At 49.9% G+C, this 22425-nt stretch overlaps 2 protein-coding genes across 4 annotated transcripts; both read left to right on the top strand.

Annotated features, from left to right (window-relative positions):
• Positions 1 to 5496: 5496 nt before the first annotated feature.
• Positions 5497 to 20416, top strand: LOC123070520 (LEAF RUST 10 DISEASE-RESISTANCE LOCUS RECEPTOR-LIKE PROTEIN KINASE-like 2.1). Of its 3 annotated transcripts, none has more exons than XM_044493765.1 (3): positions 5497 to 6378; positions 18736 to 18768; positions 19158 to 20416. In XM_044493765.1, exons 1-3 carry the CDS (start codon positions 5628 to 5630, stop codon positions 20195 to 20197), a joined length of 1824 nt encoding a protein of 607 aa, XP_044349700.1. In that variant the 5' UTR covers positions 5497 to 5627; the 3' UTR covers positions 20198 to 20416. The 3 variants fall into 3 exon arrangements, with proteins under 3 accessions (XP_044349700.1, XP_044349697.1, XP_044349698.1); XM_044493762.1 differs by lacking the exon at positions 5497 to 6378 and adding an exon at positions 8809 to 10728; XM_044493763.1 differs by lacking the exon at positions 5497 to 6378 and adding an exon at positions 10760 to 12434.
• Positions 20417 to 20426: 10 nt separating this feature from the next.
• Positions 20427 to 21976, top strand: LOC123070522 (acidic endochitinase). Its single transcript, XM_044493767.1, has 2 exons — positions 20427 to 21572; positions 21723 to 21976. The coding sequence occupies exons 1-2, from the start codon at positions 20427 to 20429 to the stop codon at positions 21726 to 21728; spliced, it is 1152 nt and encodes a 383-aa protein (XP_044349702.1). The 3' UTR covers positions 21729 to 21976.
• The last annotated feature ends 449 nt before the right edge of the window (positions 21977 to 22425 follow it).

Below are 22425 nucleotides of genomic sequence, written 5' to 3'. Positions count from 1 at the left end.
TGAGAAGTCATCGTCGGCGCGGCGGCCGAACGGGCGGTCATGACGAAGCTGCCTAGTCGGAGAGTTTGGCCTACAACCAGGGCTCCCCCAGAGGTGACGTTGTCCTTGACAACAAGGCGAGACATCAAGCCTTACCGTGACGGTACAGTGGAACTCTCAATGAAAGCACCAATGTCGATGTCAAAACCGGCGGATCTCGGGCAGGGGGTCCCGAACTGTGCGTCTAAGGCTAATGGTGACAGGAGGCGGGGGACACAATATTTACCCAAGTTTGGGCCCTCTCGATGGAGGTAATACCCTACTTCCTACTTGATTGATCTTGATGATATGAGTATTACAAGAGTTGATCTACCACGAGATCGTAGAGGCTAAACCCTAGAAGCTAGCCTATGATTATGATTGTCCTTGTCCTACGGACTAAACCCTCTGGTTTATATAGACACCGGAGGGGGCTAGGGTTACACAGAGTCGGTTACAGAGAGGGATATCTACATATCTGAATTGCCAAGCTTGCCTTCCACGCAAAGGAGAGTCCCACCCAGACACATGACGAAGTCTTCAATCTTGTATCTTCATAGTCCAACAGTCCGTCACAAGTACATAGTCCGGCCGTCCGAGGACCCCCTAATCTAAGACTCCCTCAGTCCCCTAATTCCATGTCAAAATTAACACCTGGATAGAAAACAAGACGTTTCATTTAGGCAGAAAATAAAGCTAAAATTAGCAAGGTGTCCGAACAGTGATAACTTTTATTTAGGGGTATCCGAACAGTGATAGCTAAAATTACAAAAAAAAAGTGATAACTTTTTTTGAGACAATCACACGAAGCTCTTATTATGACGTCACAATGTTTACAGGGACGAACAAAAGATTTCTGAGGTGTCCTAACCAGACATGGCGACCCACCCCAAGAGCATGCTTTTCTGGATTTATGCTTCCGAAGGTGTAACTGGGATGGATCAAGTCCTATCTAAAGTAACCGTTAAAGTAACTCAACAGATGAACGATATTCTGCTAGCCCCATACACCAATGAAGAGGTGAAGACAACCCTTTTTCAGATGTTTCCGACGAAGGCGCCGGGACCGGACGGCTTCCTTGCTCACTTCTATCAGCGTCATTGGGATATTTTTGGAGAAGAGGTGACCCGGGCTATGCTCAGAATAGACAGAGGGGAGGAAAGTGCGGCATGCATAAATGATACGGTTCTGGTACTTATTCCGAAGGTTTTGAATCCAACTCAACTTGCACAGTTTTGTCCTATCAGCCTTTGTAATGTTATTTATAAAATTGCTTCTAAGGTCGTTGCAAATAGGCTCAAGCAAATTCTTCCAGATATTATCTCTCGTGAGCAGTCAGCTTTTGTTCCCGACAGGCTAATTACAGATAATATAATATGTGTCTATGAGTGTCTACATTTCATGAAGCGGATCAAGGCCAAGTCCAACAGTTTCTGTGCACTGAAACTTGATATGATGAAAGCCTATGACAGGCTTGAATGGGACTATCTGCAGGCATGATGGAGAAATTGGGTTTTGCACAACCATGGGTTGACACAGTTATGAGTATGGTTCGGTCCGTATCTTTTTCATTCATGTTCAATGGAGAGAAGCTTGAGCATTTTATACCATCCAGAGGTATTCGGCAGGGAGATTCCATTTCCCCTTACCTTTTCTTAATTGCAGCAAAGGGCCTTTCGTGCCTGTTAAAATCCAGTTCTGAGTCATCGGATGTTGAGGGAATCAAGGTGACTCCTACAGCTCCGGTTGTGAATCATCTCCTTTTCGCCAATGATAGCCTGCTGCTTTTTAAGTCAAGTAATGGGGGTGCAATGGCGGTTTCAATCCTGTTGGAGAAATATTGCAATACATCGGGTCAGAGAATCAATCATGAGAAGTCATCTATCTTTTTTAGCAAGGGGTGCCCACAATAGAGAAGGGATAGTATCAAAAATATTCTGCATGTCCATAATGAGTCGCTAAGTGATAGATACTTAGGTATGCCCACGGATGTTGGACAATCCAAGATGGGAAAATTTAAATACCTAAGGGACAGAATATGAGAAAAGATAAGAGGATGGATGCAGAAGCTACTATCCGTTGCAGGAAAGGAGGTGTTAATAAAGTCGGTGGCCCAAGCTATACCAGTTTACTCAATGGCATGCTTCTGGCTACCGAGAGGACTGTGTGAGAACATAACCTCGATCATACGTCAGTTTTGGTGGGGGGGGGGGGGTAAGCAAGGGAAGCGGAAACCAACCTGGGTTTCTTGGGATGTGTTGACACACCCTAAACACTTGGGAGGCTTGGGTTTTCGAGATATGGAGATATTTAATCTGGCTTTGTTGGCTAGACAATCATGGAGGCTTCTGCAAGATCCCTCCTCTCTTAGTGTGCGACTTTTGAAAGCTGCTTACAACCCCCAGAGCTCGATCCTCAAAGCGGAGTTGGGCAATCATCCATCACAAATATGGAGAGCTCTCATCGATGGACGGGATATTTTGAAGCAAGGGCTCATTCGTAGAATTGGCAATGGGGCTACGACGGACATCTGGGAGACCAACTGGATCCCCAGAACAGGCCTGATGAGGCCCATCACCTCGCTGGTTGCAAACCCTCCCACCCGGGTTGCTGAGTTAATTCATGTCACCACGGCCACCTGGAGAGAGCAGCTCATCCGTTCTGTCTTTGTATCTTTTGATGCAGATGCAATTCTAGCCATCCAACTATGCACGCGCAATATCGACGATTTTTGGGCCTGGAGCGGGGAACGCCGGGGTACTTTCTCAGTCAAATCAGCCTACCACATGGTGCTGAACACCAAATATCAGAGGGAGAATTGGATAGAAGAAAATGCTGGGATCTCAGAGTTGGCTTCGGAAGGAAAAGCATGGAAGTCGTTGTGGCATACAAAGGTCCCATCGAAGTAGAAATTTTTTGCATGGCGTTTAGCCCAGCATTCAGTACCTACAGCCGACATTTTGCACCACCGTCACATGTCACAGTCTCCCGTATGTGCTCTGTGTGGAACCCTGGACTCGTGGAGGCATGCACTGTTGGACTGTACCATGTCGAGGTGCATTTGGGCACTATCGGATGAACACTCGGTGGAACAGATCAGTTTGAACACCGATGCAAATGCCAGACACTGGTTCTTCGCGATGCATGAGGCACTGTCACAACCAGAGTTTGTAAGACTGATCATAACACTCTGGGCTGTTTGGAGAGCGAGGAGGAAGGCAATATATGAAGATATTTTTACCAGCCCTATGTCCACTCACCAATTTATCAATGCTTATTTGGGTGATCTTCATGACATTGCAGCCCCAGTAAGGAATGCTCCTGTCCAGCCTGTTGTGAGGCCAACACAATGGCAATGCAAATCAATGTTGACGCAACAACTAGATGTACGCAGAGGAGGGGGGCGGTTGCTGCTCTTTGCCGGGACTATGATGGAAATTTCTTGGGGGCATCGGTGGTCAACTACGAAGGGATTGGGGATGCTGCAACACTAGAGGCGTTGGTTGTCAGGGAGGCTTTAGCGCTCGCTTAGGATTTGAATGAACAAAGGATACATGTAGCTTCTGAGTGCAAGGTGGTTGTGGACGACATCAAGCATCAAAGTATGACAAGTTACGGAGCGATTATACATGAAATCATAGAGTCCAGTAATACCTTTAGTATTTGTAATTTCGTCCAAAAAACAGTGATAACTAACAACGCGACTTTATCACCCTGTACTGTAAAATGCACTCTGGCCCACACGCATCCCCATCACCGTCGTCGTCCGCAACGAATAACGGCTGATGCAAGGTCGGATCATCGTGCAACCGCGAGCGGCCGCGTGCTCCGTGGAGGATCGAAATTTCCACGTCCAGTCGACGCGCCTGTCGCCCCCAGCCTTAACACCCTCACTCGACTCTCACGCGTTACGATCGCGCCAGCTTAGTCGGCGCTCCTCCCCTACCTCCCCTTCTTGCTCATCCGCACCGCCGCGATGCCTCCCCTGCTCCTCCTCGCCGTCCTGCTCCTCTTCGCCGCGGCCAACGACTACCCATCCACCTGCGGCAACGCCACTTGCGGGGACCTGACCATCGCCTACCCGTTCTGGCTCAACTCGTCCTCGGCCTCCAGCTGCAGCTACCGCGGCCTCGGCCTTGCCTGCGAGGACAACACCACCCAGATCCTCCCCGCCCAGTCCCACCACCGGTACAGAGTATCGGGCATGGACTACGACATGCGCTCGGTCTTCCTCGTCGACGACGTCGAGGCCGAAGCCTTCAACACGGCCAGCTGCCCGTACCTCCACTTCAACTTCACCATCGACGCCGGCTCGGCACTGCAGCTCACGCCCTCGGACTCCAACGTCACCTTCTTCTACAACTGCAAGAAGAACGCCTCGTGGCCCTCCGTCGCGGAATTGATCGGTTGTCCAGATTACAACAAGAGTTCGTACGTGTCAACCGGCGATGATGGTTACACGGGTGAGGCCTACGAGTACGGGTGCGAGGCGGCGGGTGCCAGGCCCGCATCTACCATCGAGCAGTAGCTCGCGACACAGACATCGATGTCGCCGCGAAGGCTGCCGCCACTGCCGCCGTGTAGTGTGCGGCAGAGCCGACTCGTAGGTGGTTCACCCGGCGCTCGTGCTGGGGTCCGACGTGGTGTAAAGCGAGCAGGCGACCGGAGCTCCCCTGTTTCCGTCTCATGCACAAGTGGTGTTTGTTGAAATGACAAAGAGAGAGAAAGGGAGTAAGAAGAAGGTTGATGATGACGTGTGGGTCCCACGTGTCATAACGGTTAACTTGACGGTCAAAATAAACAGAGTTGACTTTGATGCAGGTCCCACATGTCATAAACAGGTTTAAAATCATAAAAATGGTCATCAACTCAAGTTGGTAGTTTTTGGTCACAAAATTAGTATTAATCTAGAGTTTTCGGTCACTTTTCAAAATGTGGTAGTTCTGTGGGATGAATACGTGAAATGTGGTAGTTTTTGTCAATTACTCGATCTAAAATGTATAGTGCGTCGTTTTGGCCATATAATTTTGGATGTTGGTTAGCATAGGAAGTACCCAATTAGTTTATCAAGTTCACTGGAATACACTAAAGAAGGGATAAGGCAATCTTCTACCTAATTTAGCTTTTTTGGACACCAATAAAACAAAGTGACCGCCTTGGGATTGATTATTCGTTGTGTCAGTGGTCAAAAGGAGAAGTGGCAACAAGATAATAAGTCATTAATGTGTGCTAGAATTTGTTTTTCCCGTTGCAACCCACGGACACAATTACTAGTTATTCTTACGAACAACCGTTGTCAACAGCGATAACTAACAACGCGTCTTTATCATCCTGTACCGTAAAATGCATTCCGACACTTCCCGCAGAAGAAAAAACATTGCATTCCGACCCACGACCATCCCTATCACCGGCGCGCGGTGCGGGCCCGTCATCGTCCGCAATGATTAAAGGGTGATGCAAGGTCGAATCATCGTGCAACCGCGAGCTGCCGTCGAGGCTCGAAATTTCCACGTCCAGACTAGTCGTCTCCCCCAGCCCTCACTTGACGCTCACGCGCTACTCCTGCCAGTCCCAGTCCTCACCTCCCCTTGCCCATCCACACCGCCGCCATGCCTCCCCTGCTCCTCCTCCTCCTCGTCCCGCTCCTCTTCGCCGCGGCCAACGGCTACCCATCCACCTGCGGCAACGCCACCTGCGGGAACCTGACCATCGCCTACCCGTTCTGGCTCAACTCGTCCTCGGCCTCCAGCTGCGGCTACCGCGGCCTCGGCCTTGCCTGCGAGGGCAACACCACCCTGACCCTTCCCGCCCAGTCCCACCACCGGTACAGAGTCGCGGACATCGACTACGACATGCGCTCGGTCTTCCTCGTCGACGACGCCGAGGCCCCCTTCAACACGACCGGCTGCCAGCACCTCCACTTCAACTTCACCACCGACGGCGGGCTGCAGCTCACGCAGTCGGACTCCAACATCACCTTCTTCTACAACTGCAAGAAGAACGCCTCATGGCCCTTCGCCGAGGAATTGATCGGCTGTCCGGACTACAACAAGAGTTCGTACGTGTCAACCGCCGATGATGGTTACACGGGTGAGGCCTACGAGTACGGGTGCGAGGCGGCGGTGGTGGCGCCGGTGCTGGACTCTCATAAGAAGGGCATGATGGATGTGCCTCGGGAGAGAAGATACGCTGAGGTGCTCAAGGGCGGGTTCGAGCTGAGGTACAGCCCGCACTCCGTGCAGTGCGGCGCATGCGAGCGCTCCGGCGGATGGTGCGGCTACCGGCAAAACCTGGCGCACGGCGGGGTGGGGTTCGTCTGCTACTGCGATGGCGGGCCCACGGCGGATCAGTGCGGTAGCGGTACGTACGTATGACTTTTCTATCGCTCACTAGTCATTACTTTTGTTTGAACGAGTCCGTGATGTGGGCGCGTGGACGTGATGACTGATGATCGAGCTCTTTGCACTTGCGCCACACATCTTGTGGTGTGGCGCAAACAAGAGGGCACTTACGGAGACGTACCAGTCTCCCTGCTGATTGATGCATCACCGGTACACGCCAGGCTATACACGGCCATATTCGTCAGAACCAAAAGCGTGCAGGATCTCAGAGCTAAAACAGTAATAAAAAAAATTGAAGCAAACAGTCTGGTTTGTGTACATGTAGCTTTTTTTTTGAAACAAGCGTGTACGTGTAGCTTTGTCCGACGCCCATTCTGTCCAGCGCCTTGCCTTTTACTGTACTGATCCCCGGAGATTGGGTAGCTGCGTACCCGAACCCCGGGAAGTTATGCTCAACGCACCAACCACACCAGGCGCGCAGAACCCGGCCTCGAGCCAATCAGAGAAGAAACTGGCCATGTCTCTCCACTACCGCCGCATCATCGTCCTCCTCCTCGTCCTCTTCGCCGCAGCTTCCCGTGGCGATCCAGCCGGTGGCGCATACGACCGCCCGACGTGCCAGCTCGAGCCTTCCACCTGCGGCCATGTCAGCGTCCGGTACCCGTTCCATCTTTACAACGGAACAGATGAGGCAGTGCCGGAGCACTCGTCGCACTGCGGCTACCCCGACCTGGCCATCATCTGCGACGACGACAAGCCCGTCATACGCCTCGGGGGCCACGACTACACGGTCTCGGACATCGACTACACCAACCTCACCTTCTCCCTCGTCGACGCCGATGTCGGCGGCAACGGCACTTGCCCCATGGACCATGGTCGATCACAACGTCACCGTCCCGAAGCAGTTCCATCTGCCCACCTCCACCGTCGCTTACCTCTTCTTCTTCGTCAACTGCACCTTCCTGTAAGAGGCCGATTTCGCTCCCAAACCATTACGCAAGCCGCCGAGCATCCAGCCAGTCACCTGCGGGAGCTCTGGGCAAGAGCCTGCCATGTCCTTCGTACTGCCGGAACGCGAGATCCCTCCCAAGGACTGGTGGCAGGCATGCCGGTCAGTCTACACAGCCCCGGTGCTCAAGGACGCCCTCCCGGCCGACGCAAAGGACCCTGGATGGAGAGAGGGCGGGTACGCGAAGGCTCTCCGCGGCGGCTTCCAGGTGAGCACGGACCGGAGCTCCGGTCCGTGCAGCCTGTGCGAGCAATCCAGCGGCAAGTGCGGCTACAACCGCACCGGCGAGTTCTCAGGCTGCTTCTGCGCCAATGGCGTCCTGGTGGGCAACGACGGCCGCAATGAGATATCTGACACCACCGCGCCACTCCCCGCCGGTAAGCCGTTCTGATGGAACTGTCGCAACTCTTCTGGACAACTAAAAATCCGGACACACTCTGGCTAACTTCGCTTGGCAATTTTGAACTAAAACGCCGTCACCTATTTCGAGTATTACTTTGGAGCCAATTACACCATTGATGCTTAAACTTGGCTAGAAAAATCACTTTAGTGCTAAAACTTATGGCGTACATTGAACGAGTGCCAGAACTTGGCTCGGACGTTCATATACGGTGCAAATCCTGGTTATATACGCACGCGGTGCTGACATGGCACTGTATATAACTACCCTGCCAACGTGGCAGTGATTCGGTCCCACTTGTCAGCTAGCAGTACGAATTATTAATATAGTTGCCTGTGTGGCATCGGCTGGGTCCCACCTGTCAGACAAAGAATACAAACAACAGGAAAAAGTAAACATACTATATACACCGTCAAGGTTCGAACTTGTGAACTCGGCTCAGTAAACATACTATATACACCGTCAAGGTTCGAACTTGTGAACTCGGCGTTACGAGCGAGCGCCAATAGCCAACCAGCCAAGTAAATTTCATTAACTAACAAAATGCGCATCCTTCTTATCTTTTCAGAATCAAACGGGCTACTTCCATTGCCGCCCATTTTGTACCCGTTATTTTCTTATAGAAATTTGTAAAATATATGTAAATTATGATCGTGTGTTACAAATACTATATACGTAAATAAAATATATTACATAATAAATATTCATATTAATTTAAAAATTATTCTGTCACATATGAAATATGCATATAATTAAATTATGAATTAAAAAACTTTAACAATTTACATGTTTAATAAAAATATTAAAGTATTTTTTATTTTTTTATCTATCTAAATAAATTACCATATGAGTTTAAAAATATTCACTGTTTTAATAATATAATAATGTACTCCCTCCGTTCCTAAATATAAGTCTTTGTAGAGATTCCACTATGGACTACATACGAAGCAAAATGAATGAATCTACACTTAAATGCATCTACATACACCCGTATGTGATTCATAGTGGAATCTCTCCAAAGACTTATATTTAGGAACGGAGGGAGTAGTGCACAAAAGTGTTCAACCTTTAAGAATTTTTATGTTGCTTTAAAAAGTGTTCACATGTTTTTATAAAGTTAATGTGTTTTTATAAAGAACAATATTTTGTTTAATTAAAAATAAATATGAGCCTAGTGTGCGCACAAATTGCGGATCGTCAATTAAATTTTGTTACCTTTTAATAATTCATATTTTTTATGTTAAATGAATATGTTTTCAAATAATATGTGATTATTTTAATGTATGCTAGTTCCTTATTCTTTGGATAACAATTTCAATGTAGGTTGTTTGGTTGAAAGGATATAAAACATATGTATGCACTGATATTAAAATATCAAAATTTATTGGTCATGTAGCTCTTAGAAAAAGAGTTATTTGTCTTGCTGGGTAGCCACGCGCACTGGGAAAGTTTTGTTATGGTTCGAACGGCCGCTACTTACTTTTCCTTTGGATTAAACATATGAAGGCTCTGCGTACAGTTATGATAACTAAGGTTGTTTGCCCAGTCGGCTAGACTTGAGTGCATGTAAGGCCAAGGTTGCTGGTTCGAAACAGGAGAACACAGTATTTTTTTTTTCTTGTTAATATTATATACGCTCTTTGACTCACAGGTGTGACCCAATCACTGCCACGTGGGCAAAGTATAGATGTACAAAGCCATGTCAGCGCCGCGCGCGTATACGAGTGAGATTTGCACCGTATGTGCACGCCCCAACCAAGTTTTAGCACCCGTTCAATGTATGCCGCAAGTTTTAGCACTAAAGTGATTTTTCATGTCAAGTTTAAGTACCGGTGGTGTAATTGACTCATTACTTTGCATTTCATAACTGAATCCATAGGCTCAAAGCTGGCTTTTTTATCGAATCATGCACAGAGCTGCATGCGATAATTAGATAGGAGTAGAAAGAAAAGTCCACGCCAGGTCTATATACGGCCACATTCGTCATAACCAAACGCGTGCATAATCAGAGTTTAAACAGTCAGATTTGTCTGTCTCCTGACTCTCGTCTCGCCATTCGCCAATGGCTCGCCTACCACCACACTTGCTCGTCCTCCTCTTCCTCGCCGTCCATGTCTTCGTCGCCTGCCATGGCTCCCCTCTTCCGCCATCTAGTGCCTACAATGATTCTGTGTGCTGGGAGTCGTTCAGGTGTGGCGGCGTTGACATAAGATATCCATTCTATCTGTCAAACGCGACTCAAGCAACACCCGATTACACATCCCAGTACGCATGCGGGTACACCGATTTGAAGATCTTCTGCCAAGGCGAGGGGGCAACCGCGATCCCAATCCTTCAGCTCGGCCAAGACGCGTTACACAACTACACCGTTCGGAACATCATCTACGAAAATCACGCCATCATTCTCAGGGACACTGAAGCCCTCATTAGCGGCGGCAAGTGCCCCACGGTCGCCCACAACGTGACATTCGACAGGGAGTGGCTGAACTACACCGAGTCCTTGGAGGAGCTCACCTTCTTCTTCGGCTGCCACTCCCCGGAGAGCGATCACCCGGCTCCGCTAGAGAAGTTCGAGATCGACTGCAAAGGGTTCAATCCGCCTCCAGGCAGTGGAGACGGTGTTTCCTTCGTCTTCACCTCCGAGGAAGGCAACGTTTCTCGGGAGCACGAACTGGTTGAGTACTGCAGGCAGAAGGTCATCGCGCCGGTACTCCAGGAATATGCTCTGAGAAGTGATCCGCCCGTGTTGTTGCCGAAGGATTACGGTGCCGTGCTTGGGCAGGGCTTCGAGTTGGAATGGAAGCAGAGCAAGGATCAGCAATGCGACCTGTGCGAGAAATCTTATGAACGCTGCGCGTACAGCGAGAAGAAGGAATTCCTTGCTTGCTTGTGCTCCGGCGGGTACTGCGGCAGCAGCAGCGGCGCCACCGCTGCGTATCCGAATCCAAACCCTCCATCAGGTAAATCCTTCACAACTGGTCCTTCAATTTTATTCCATCTGAAAGCAAACGGCCAATAGCATCCCTCGCTTGCCAATTGACGTTTCGCCGGAAGACAAACCTAATTGTCTACATCAATTAAAGTTGTGCAAAACTTATCTTGTCTACAAACACAACGTTTTTTTAGTTGTTAAATAAGCTGTGATACGTCAGTAACAGGAGGCTAGCAGTGGCTCTTGAGCCTTTGAAGCTGTGGTTCGGCCCCCTAAAAAAACTGTGGTTCGACTGGTTTGTTTTGGAGTTTTGAACCTGGGCTCGTTTATGATTTCCGTCGGGGACACCCTTTTCAGAAAGAAAATTTGTCTCAAAAAAATGAAAGAAAATAAAAACTGTAAAAAAACACCAATTAAAAGCTCATTTGCCGCATCCTGCTCTCGGCACTTATTTTCAAATCTTGTTTTAGCATGCTAAGGTTAGTCGGAGTGTGTCGCTTATATGTATGCACTTGGCAAATCCAAAATACGTAGATAATTTTCATTGGGAATGGAAGGAAATGTCAGTCTCAGGAAATTATTATGTGGGTGTAAATCAGTCAAATTATCCCTCGCAAAAAAAAAAATCAGTCAAATTATACACGCGCACTAGTCTCAACTCTCAACAGAACAAACTCGAGAGATAGAGATGGTAGACGACTGACTAGTCTGGCGCAGAGATACGGATGACCGGCAAGATCATGCCCATTCTTCCCCAAGAGCCCTCGCAACATGTGAACGAAGGCATGGGGGTAGGCAGCAAACCACCAGTTTAAACTTTAAAGATCAAAGCAAAGAATGGAACACTACTGCTGACTTAGCTAGCTAGCCAAGCAGACATGCCTCTCTTGCTAAGCCACCACCACCTGCTGCTGCTTCTCCTCTTGGTTGCCGTTGCCGCCTCCCATGGCGATTCATCTGATGATGGTGCTTACGACACCTCCATGTGCCTGAATCAAAATTACACCTGCGGAGGCGTGAACATCACCTACCCGTTCTATCTCGCCGGGGAGACAAAAGATGTCAAGGGCAACGCCAACTCCTACTGCGGCTACCCTGGCCTGGGGATCCTCTGCGACGACGAGAAGCCCATCCTGCAGCTCAACGGCGCCGCCAACTACACGGTGACGAGCTTCGACGACGCGCTCGCAACGCTCTCTCTAGCCGATCCGGAAGTCGAAGACGGCAAGCCCTGCCCGAGACCAAGAATCAACCGCAACATCACTTTTCAAGAGGGATCGCTGCTGTTCTTTCCTGACAGCGCGGTCGATTACCTTATCTTCTTCATCGGCTGCAACTTCAACTTTACCTTCTACAAACCGAGTAGCATCTACCCGATCAGCTGCGAAAGCTTTGACGATGGTCCTGGTCCTGGGCTATCGTTTGTGCTTCCGGATGATGCAGTGCCCGCCGGCAACTGGGTGCAAGCGTGCAACCAAGTCATACAATTGCCTGTGCACAAATACGGCGAGATCAACCTTACTGACCCTGGATGGACAAACGGGAGTAGATATGCCAGTGTTCTTCGTCAGGAATTCCAGCTGGGATGGAACGAGAGCGCGAAGCCCCCAGCATGTACCCAGTGCGAGGGATCCAATTCCAGGGCAAGGTGTGGTCACAGCCGGACCGGGGATTTCATCGGCTGCTTGTGCCCTGACGGCCGAGTACACTCCGATAATAATTGCAATAAAGCCCGTAAGTTCTTTGAATATGAAGCTTTCTCTTTCTAAGAAGGGTCTGTCTAGGACACATCTAGATGTGACATAGTATCAGATATGGTATCAACATGGTATCAGATACTAGGTTAGCCCCTTCCCCCCGCACGCCGCAACTCCGTGCGCCCCTTCCCTAGTCCGGCCGCCCCCGTCTCCGGCCATCTCCGACCATCTCCGGCCGTCACCCGTCCGGCCTGGACGACGCCCCGGTCCCCAGGCGCTGGACTCCTCGTCCCCGCTCCTCCCAGCGCCGCTCTACTTCAGGCCCGGCCGCCCCCGACCTCTCCTCCTCGCCTACGCTGGCCGCGCACCATCCGCGCCCCACGCCGCGCGCCTCCTCCTCAACGGCGCCACCCCGCTCCTCCTCTGCTTCGGTCGCGTGCGAGGCTGCTTCTCCTCTGCTTCGGTCGCGTGCGGGAGGCCCTGGCCCTCGAGCGCTGCCGCCCCATCTTCAGATCGGGCCTCGCTCGATCCAGATCGGGCCTCTCCGATCTCGCGAGCGCTGCCTGTTCCTGCCCCGGATCGGGCCCTGCTTGATCCCCCGCTCGCTCTCTGGCCTCGCGAGCGGTTGTGCCTGCTCCAGATCGGGCCTACAGTAGCAGTTGACTCCAAAAAAAAAGAGAGAAAGAAAGGCAGCGACTTCCTCATGTCTTCTTCGGGTTATATTGTTGTTCCTCGGTGCTCAGTGATCTTCGATGGCACCAACTATGCTGAGTTTGTGGGTTTCATGCGCATCCATATGCGGGGTCTCCTTCTGTGGGGTGTTATCTCTGGCGAGGTTCCCTGTCCGCCCTGCCCGGTTGCTCCAGTGGCTCCTGTTCCACCGGTTCCGCCGGTGCTTGCTGATGATGCTTCTCAGGCTGATCGGGATGCAGCCAAGGCTCTTAATGATGCGGCAGTTGATGCTTATGATCAACAGGTATCTGCATATTCGGATGCTCTTTCTGTCTACCGGGATGATCTGTCTGCTTATACTCAGTGGTGCAATGATGATGCTCGAGCTGCTGCAGTTCTTACTGCAAGTATCCTACCTCAGTTTGCTTCGGAGTTCATGGGCCTCGGCACTGTTGCAGCGATGTGGTCCTATCTTTGTCAGCGCTATCAGCCCTCTAGTGATGCTCTATACCTCTCTGTGGTGTGTCAGGAGCATGCTCTTCAGTAGGGTGACTCGTCTGTGGATGAGTTCTATTCCCAGTGCTCTGCCATCTGGCGTCAGCTTGACTCACTGAGGACAGTTGTTTGTGGCACTTGTTGTTGTTGCCAGACTACGAGGTCTGACTTGGAGTTTCAAAGGGTCCATGAGTTCTTATCCCGTCTCCGCTCTGAGTTTGAACCTCGCCGTGCTCACTTGCTTGCTCGTGGTCGTGTTCCTATCTCAGAGATACTTGCGGAGCTTCGTGCCGAGGAGACCCGTCTTCGCTCTGCTGAGCTGCTTCTGGTTCCGTCAGTTTTGGTTTCCCGGGCTCCTGTGTCGTCTGCTCGCCTCACTGCTCCGCCGCTCCTGCCCACTCCTTCAGGGGGGGGGGTGAGCCGTCCTCCTTATGCTGAGAAGGGCACGTCGCGCCGTGACACCGTCTGTGGTTACTGCTCCCGGCCAGGTCACCCAGAGTCTGATTGTCGCCAGCAGAAGCGAGACCAGAGGCGCTCCTCCTCCAGCGGGCCTCCTGTGTCTTCCTCGGCTCCGTCACTCACTGACCATGACATTGTTCGCCTCAAGCGTCTTCTTGCTTCCTCAGGCTCCTCGTCAACTGGCTCTGCTGCTGCTGTGACTGCATCCTCCTCATCATCATCACAGGCACCTACACAGTCAGGTACATCTTCGTGGGTTCTGGATTCTGGAGCCTCCTTTCATATGACTTCTGATTCTTCCGCTTGTCTTCTCTCCGACCTCTTGATTCGCCTGTTAATGTTTTTACTGCTGATGGCACATCTCTTCCTGTTGCTAGTCATGGTATTCTTTCCACTCCATCCTTTTCTGTTCCAAGTGTTTCACATGTTCCTCGCCTTACCATGAATCTTTTTTCCGCTGCCCAACTTACTGATTCTGGTTGTCGGGTCATTCTTGACACCGACTCTTGTTCCATTCAGGATCATCGCGTCAAGGCTTTGGTTGGTGCTGGCCCTCGGCGCCGTGAGTCAGAGGGCCTTTGGGAGGTTGACTGGCTTTGTGTTCCTTCCGCTGCCATCACTTCTGCCAGCTCTCATGCTCTTGCCGCCTCTTCGTCTGCGTCCTTCCAGCAGTGGCATCATCGCCTTGGTCACATCTGTGGCTCTCGCTTGTCTTCTTTAGTTCGTCAGGGCCTCTTAGGGTCTGTATCTGGAGATGTCTCCTTACATTGTAATGGTTGCAGACTTGGCAAACAGACTCAGTTACCTTATCCTACCAGTGAGTCTGTATCTCAGCGTCCTTTTGACTTAGTTCATTCTGATGTCTGGGGTCCTGCTCCCTTTGATTCGAAAGGTGATCATCGCTATTATGTTTTGTTTATTGATGATTTCTCTCGCTACACTTGGCTCTACTTCATGAAATCTCGTAGCGAGGTTCTCCCTATATACAAACGTTTTGCTGCCATGGTTCGCACCCAGTTTGCCACGCCCATTCGCACTTTTCGTGCTGACTCCGCTGGAGAGTATATCTCTCAGCTGTTGCGTGGTTTTCTCGCGGAACAGGGTACTCTTGCCCAGTTCTCGTGTCCTGGTGCTCATGCTCAGAATGGCGTTGCCGAACGAAAGCATCGTCATTTGCTTGAGACGACTCGTGCGTTGATGATTGTTGCTTCCCTCCCACCCCATTTTTGGGCTGAGGCTGTTTCTGCATCCACCTTTCTCATCAACATTCAGCCCTCGTCTGCTCTGCAGGGTGGTATTCCTATGGAGTGTCTCACTGGTCGCTCTCCTGACTACTCTGCTCTTCGTATGTTTGGCTGCGTGTGCTATGTGCTTCTTGCCCCCCGAGAACGCACCAAACTGGCTGCTCAGTCGGTTGAGTGTGTTTTCCTTGGCTACAGTGATGAGCACAAGGGATATCGATGTTGGGATCCTGTGATTCGTCGCTTGCGCATCTCGCGTGATGTGACTTTTGACGAGTCTCGTTCTTACTACCCACGTTCTTCCTCCTCGAGTTTCTCGGTGGACGACCTTTCTTTCCTTCTCCTTCCGATACACCCTGCTATGTGCCTCATATGTCACCTCTTCCTCTGGCACCTCTCCTCCCTTCTCCCTCACCACCGACCCCATCCTCTCCATCCTCCTCCTCTACCTCTCCACCATCATCTCCAGTCCGACGCCCTCTCTCACCGTTTCCTCTCCACTATACTCGTCGCCCTCCTACTGAGGATGTCTCCCCTGATGAGCCTTCCACCTCTGGTGCTTCTCCCTTCACATCTCCCCCGGTTCATAATCTCCGTGCTCGGCCTCGCCCCCCGCCTGATCGCTACTCCCCTGATCGGTACGGTCTCTCTGCCATTGCTGATCCCACTTCCTATCGGACTGCAATGACTCAGCCTGAGTGGCAGCTAGCGATGGCCGAAGAGCTTGCTGCCCTTGAGCGCTCTGGCACTTGGGATCTGGTTCCCCTCCCTTTCGGAGTTCGTCCCATCACCTGCAAGTGGGTCTACAAGGTTAAGACTCGCTCCGATGGTTCTCTTGAATGCTACAAAGCTTGTCTTGTAGCCCGTGGTTTCCAACAGGAGCAGGGACGCGATTATGATGAGACATTCACTCCTGTGGCCCACATGACCACTATTCGCACTCTTCTTGCAGTGGCTTCTTTTCGTCAGTGGTCTATCTCTCAACTTGATGTCCAGAACGCCTTTCTCAATGGTGAGTTGCGTGAGGAGGTTTATATGCAGCCACCACCGGGGTACTATGCTCCTGATGGTATGGTCTGTAGGCTTCGCCGCTCCCTCTACGGTCTTAAACAGGCCCCTCGTGCCTGGTTTGAGCGCTTCGCCTCTGTGGTTACTGCCGCTGGTTTCTGCCCAGTGACCATGACCCTGCGCTATTTGTCCACACGTCTTCTCGTGGTCGGACTCTTCTCCTTCTCTATGTTGATGACATGATCATTACTGGTGACGACTCTGAGTACATTGCCTTTGTTAAGGCTCGTCTTCGCGACCAGTTCCTCATGACTGATCTTGGTCCTCTTCGCTATTTTCTTGGGATTGAGATCTCCTCGACCTCTGATGGCTTCTACATCTCCCAAGAAAAATATATTCAGGATCTTCTTGCTCGCGCTGCTCTTGGTGATGAGCGCACAGTTGTGACTCCTATGGAGCTCAACTTTCAGCTTCGTGCCTTTGATGGTGACCCTCTTCCTAATCCCACTCGCTATCGCCACCTCGTTGGCAGCCTTGTCTATCTGGCTGTTACACGCCCTGACATCTCCTATCCTGTCCACATCCTGAGTCAGTTTGTTTCAGCCCCCACCTCTGTCCACTATAGTCACCTCCTCCGTGTTCTACGATATCTTCGTGGCACGATCTCTCAGCGCCTTTTCTTTCCCCGCTCCAGCTCTCTTGAGCTCCAGGCCTACTCTGATGCTACCTGGGCTAGTGATCCCTCTGATCGACGCTCGCTGTCTGCTTACTGTGTCTTCCTTGGTGGCTCTCTTATTGCCTGGAAGACAAAGAAGCAGACTGCAGTTTCTCGCTCGAGTACAGAGGCTGAGTTGCGAGCCATGGCTATGTTGACGGCTGAGGTGATCTGGTTACGGTGGTTACTTGAGGATTTTGGTGTGTCTGCTACTACCTCAACTCCTCTCCTGTCTGACAGCACAGGTGCTATCAGTATTGCGCGTGACCCGGTGAAGCATGAGCTTACCAAGCACATCGGTGTGGATGCCCACTTTGTGCGTGCTGCTGTGCAGGATCAGACTCTTGCTCTTCACTATGTGCCCTCGGAGTTACAGTTGACTGACTTCTTCACGAAGGCCCAAACTCGGGCACAGCATGGGTTTTTCCTCTCCAAACTCAGTGTTGTTGATCCACCATGAGTTTGAGGGGGGGTGTTAGATGTGTATAGTTCATTGTGTACATCCCCATTGTATAAGGGGTCTTTCTGCACTTTACCAACATCTGTATATGTACTGGCCATTTGTCCTCAGTAAAGCTCAGTTGCCATTTCTCCAACAGATCATATATATCAAAAAATATATAAACATCTAAAACATCAAATATATATAGTATGCAAATTTATTTTGTGATATATCTAATGGAACTAATTTGGTGTTGTAGATATTGCTATATTTTTCAATGGACTTGATCAAACTTAAAATGTTGGAGTTAAGATAAACCTAGAACTTTTAAGTATTTTGAAATGGAGGAAATATATTTCATTGATCAAACTGATTATAAATAGTACACATGTGGTTACCGATGGACCTCCTCAACCTCTCTCCAACGGACATGGCACCAGCCTCGGCTACAGAGGTACCAATGGTGGCATTTACAGCCTCCTCCTCGGCATCAGCCTCGGGAAGGGTGTGTTTTGGGAGCTCCCAAAAATCTTTTGGGATTTAGACATGTGTTTGGGATGGGTTAGATGGGCTCAACTCCCCAAAATTGCAGTTTTTTGGGGGAGTTCACGAAATTATTGGGGATGGATTAGAGTTGATCGTATTGTCTTTGGGCATCGTTTTTGGATGATTAGTACTGAGAAAAAAATCAAAAGTGCATCATCACCATTTTCTCATGTGCAAAAATAATTACTGCCTCCGATCCGAATTAATTGACGCAGCCTCTGTACAACCTTTATACAATATTGAATAAAGGCTGAGTCAATTAATGTGGATCGGAGGGAGTAAATCATTTTCTCACTTGGCAATATTCACTTACACATTGACATTAGTATCTGCACTGAAATGCAGAGGACATGTGGTATGTGGACAATTAACAGTTACACCATTTTGATCTCAAGAAAATCCATCACCATTGATCCTAAAATTGTTAAGAGACTTCACCATAGGTCCAGACTTTATGGCTAGGAAGTAAGATCAACTTCAAGTGACAAATTTTCTTTTCTTTTGGAAACTAAAGAAATGACTGTTACATAGAAATGTTAAAACTATCTCTGTCAAAGTTTGTACATAGAAATGATGATCATTTTTATTCTTGGGAAATGAGGACTAGTTGTTCCTGCAATAAAATTACTAATAATGTTACCTTCCTTTCAAATTCGTATGGTAAACTAATTGTTGTATCAGTTGTGAAGTGTGAAGTTTATATTTTGTAAATAAATGCATCTTCCATCTACTCATAGGAACTCATGTTCAAATTTTGCAGGTCGTCAATACTCGAAGAAAAGAATGACAATATGTAAGAAATATCTCTCAACCACATGATAAATTGTTTTGCATATTGCATCTGTAACAAACCCTGCTTCATATGTATGTACTAAGCAACCGTGTCCAGTTTATCTGAAAAGTGGCACTAGTTCATGACATGCAGACTAATTCAGAGTTTATGATGCAAATATAATATACCTAGACTTTTAGAATATACACTACAGTAGGTTTGTCAACAATGGCCTTCAATAACTCGAGGTTCTCTGTACTGCGTGACACTAGATATTGTGTTCTTCTATAGTTGCACTGATTTTATGCCTCTACTGTGATGCAGTAAACAGAATGCAAATAAACCAGGTTTTAACTAGAAGATCGTCTAAGTTGCTTCCCCTTTTGATGGCTTTCTCCCTCCAAATGCAGATACAATAGCAGGCAGCTCAATGTGCCTACTCTTCTTTGCATTCTGGTTGGGCTACAAGAAGTACAAATCCAAAGGGAAATCAAAGGAGACAGCAAGGATTGAGTCCTTCCTACAAAAGAATGGAACGGTCCATCCGAAAAGGTACACTTATGCACAAGTGAAAAGAATGACGAGATCTTTTGCTGAAAAGCTAGGTCAAGGTGGATTTGGTGCTGTTTACAGAGGCGACCTCTCTGATGGTCATCAGATTGCAGTCAAGATGCTAAAGGACTTCAAGACTGATGGCGAGGATTTCATCAATGAGTTAGCTAGCATTAGCAGAACTTCTCATGTCAACGTTGTTACTCTCTTAGGATTTTGCTTGGAAGGATCCAAAAGGGCACTAATTTATGACTACATGCCTAATGGTTCGCTTGAAAGGTATGCTTTCAAAGATGGCTCTCAAGGTGGAAATACTTTAGGTTGGGAGAAATTATTTGAAATAGCAGTGGGAATCGCTCGAGGACTCGAATATCTGCACAGAGGATGCAATACTCGCATTGTGCATTTTGATATCAAGCCCCACAACATTCTGTTGGATCAAAACTTCTGTCCAAAGATCTCTGATTTTGGACTGGCCAAGCTGTGCCTCAATAAAGAAAGTGTCATTTCCATTGGTGGTGCAAGAGGAACAATCGGCTATATTGCCCCGGAGGTTTATTCGAAGCAATTTGGAGCAGTAAGTAGCAAGTCTGATGTGTACAGCTATGGAATGATGGTTCTTGAGATGGTTGGGGCAAGGGACAAGAATATCAGTCCAAATACTGAATCTAGCAGCCAATATTTCCCGCAATGGATTTATGAACACTTGGACGAATATTGTATTAGTGCTTCTGAGATTAATGGAGAGATCACCGAGGTTGTAAGGAAGATGATAGTGGTTGGGCTGTGGTGCATTCAGTTAAGTTCTGCAGATCGTCCAACAATGACTAGAGTCGTCGAGATGCTTGAAGGGAGCACAACCGGCCTCGAATTGCCACCAAAAGTGCTCTTGAGTTGATAGGGTTTATATTGTTCTCGCACACTTGATCCAGTGTTGCATAATCTGTAAAACAGTTTGAATACTTCATATGTCCGCTGCGATTGGGACAAACAGAGCAGCTTCCATATGTCCGCTGGTCTCCTGATTATTCCATGCACAGGAGATAACACGACAATCCTGTCATTTGCAGCATCCCTATTCTTTATCCTAAAATAACCACACCATTCCTTCCACGTATGCTTGCTGGATGTATGTCGTATATATAAGCACACGCCACAAAAGACATTCGCCATCGTTAACAATGCCCGGGAAGCCCTGCACTCTCACGATCTTGCTCTTGGCGGCGTCCGCCCTCGCCGCGGCGGCGGCGGCGGAGTCCGCCAACATCGCCGTCTACTGGGGTCAGAACGCCACCGAGGGCACGCTCAGGGACACATGCGGCACCGGGCTCTACGCGTACGTCAACCTCGCGTTCCTCTCCATCTTCGGCGCCGGCCGTGCTCCGGTCCTCAACCTCGCTGACCACTGCGACCCCCCTTCGGGGACTTGCGCGTCTCTCGCCGCTGACATCGCGTCATGCCAGTCCGCCGGCGTGAAGGTGCTGCTCAGCATGGGCGGCGGCGCGCTCGGGTACAACCTGTCCTCGCCCTCCGACGCGCAGGACGTGGCAACCTACCTATGGGACAACTTCCTCGGCGGCACCGTCGCCGGCGCCGCCGCGCCCCGCCCGCTCGGCGACGCGGTGCTGGACGGTGTCGACTTCGACATAGAGGCCCCGTCTCTGTACTACGACGACCTCGCCAGGAGCCTGACGTCGCTGTACAAGGGCGACACCGGCGGCAAGAAGTACATGCTCACCGCGGCGCCGCAGTGCCCGTTCCCGGACACGTCTCTCAAGACCGCGCTCGCCACGGGGCTGTTCGACCGCGTGTGGGTGCAGTTCTACAACAACCCGCCGTGCCAGTTCGCGCACGGAGACGCGGGCACGCTGCAGAGCGCGTGGGGGCAGTGGACGGCGGCTCTGCCGTCGGCGAGCGTATACCTCGGCCTGCCGGCGTCGCGGGATGCCGCCAGCAGCGGGTTCGTCGACGCGGACACGCTCGTGTCGCAGGTGCTGCCGCTGGTGGAAGGCGCGCCCAATTACGGCGGGGTCATGCTGTGGAGCCGCTCCTACGACAAGGACTCCGGCTTTAGCGTCAAGCTGCAGAGCAACTTGCAAAACCGGAACAAAAACACAGGTAGTACCTTCTGCTTTCAGGCTTACACCGATCTGATAACAATTTTTTCAATTGAGAATTGTTTTGCCGTCGTTTATTCTAAATTTTATGAGCTAATGTTTTGTTTGACAAAATTACAGGGAACGGCGCATCGTCAGATTACAAAAGGAGAATATGTAAGTTGTTACTTTTTTTTTCTGACTATGTTTCCTTACCCCATAGAGTGACAGTACATACATAGACTAGCAAAAGAGTTTGCAAGTTGGTGATTTCCTTGCCATTTCATTTCAATGCATTGCATTTTAAACCCCCTGTTGTTTATACAGATATAATAGTAGGAGTCATTGGTGGCATCTTCCTGCTGCTCCTGCTTCTTACCACTTGTTTCATCTGCCATAAGAAATACCGTGGCTTGTCGCCTCCTGTGGAGGGATCGACCACCCCTCCAAGCAAAGAGCCATCTGAGCCAAAACTGGGAGCTCATCATCCAAAAAGATACACTTATTCTGAAGTGGAAAGGATGACAAAGACCTTTGCTCACAGGCTCGGCCAAGGCAGCCATGGCGATGTCTACAGAGGCAACCTCCGCGATGCGCGGCAGATCACAGTGAAGGTGCTGAAGAACTGCAAAGGCGGCAGCAAGGACTTCGTGAAGGAGGTCGAGAGCATCGGCGCAATATCTCACGCCAACGTCGCTCCTCTGCTAGGGTTTTGCTTGCAGGGTTCAACGAGGGCCCTGATATACGAGTACATGCCCAACGGCTCCCTGGAAAGCTATGCTCTCAGCAGCGACGATTCCGTAGATGAGAACTACTCGCTATGGCTGTACTGGGAGAAACTGTTCGACATCACCATCGGCGTGGCGCGAGGTCTTGACCATCTCCACGGCGATGAGAGTGCTAACGGCATGCACATCAGCATCAAACCCCGGAACATTCTGCTGGATCAGGAGCTATGCCCCAAGATATCTGATGTTGGTGTGGCAAACCTATGCGAAACATCTACTCGTGGTGCGAGGGAGAGAGATGA

The sequence above is a fragment of the Triticum aestivum genome, chromosome 3B (genome assembly GCF_018294505.1).
Source record: "Triticum aestivum cultivar Chinese Spring chromosome 3B, IWGSC CS RefSeq v2.1, whole genome shotgun sequence".
NCBI classification, from domain to species: domain Eukaryota; kingdom Viridiplantae; phylum Streptophyta; class Magnoliopsida; order Poales; family Poaceae; genus Triticum; species Triticum aestivum.
The sequence above is the reverse complement of the archived record's forward strand: the minus strand, read 5'-3'. Positions and strand labels throughout refer to the sequence as shown.

What these genes read in the sequence shown, in the direction of transcription:
- LOC123070520 (XM_044493762.1), top strand. Translation starts at nt 9,831, where the DNA reads ATGGCTCGCCTACCACCACACTTGCTCGTCCTCCTCTTCCTCGCCGTC. An exon ending in GAATCCAAACCCTCCATCAG is followed by an intron (nt 10,729 to 18,735) that starts GTAAATCCTTCA and finishes CAAATTTTGCAG; the next exon opens with GTCGTCAATACTCGAAGAAA. An exon ending in GAAGAAAAGAATGACAATAT is followed by an intron (nt 18,769 to 19,157) that starts GTAAGAAATATC and finishes CTCCAAATGCAG; the next exon opens with ATACAATAGCAGGCAGCTCA.
- LOC123070522 (XM_044493767.1), top strand. Translation starts at nt 20,427, where the DNA reads ATGTATGTCGTATATATAAGCACACGCCACAAAAGACATTCGCCATCG.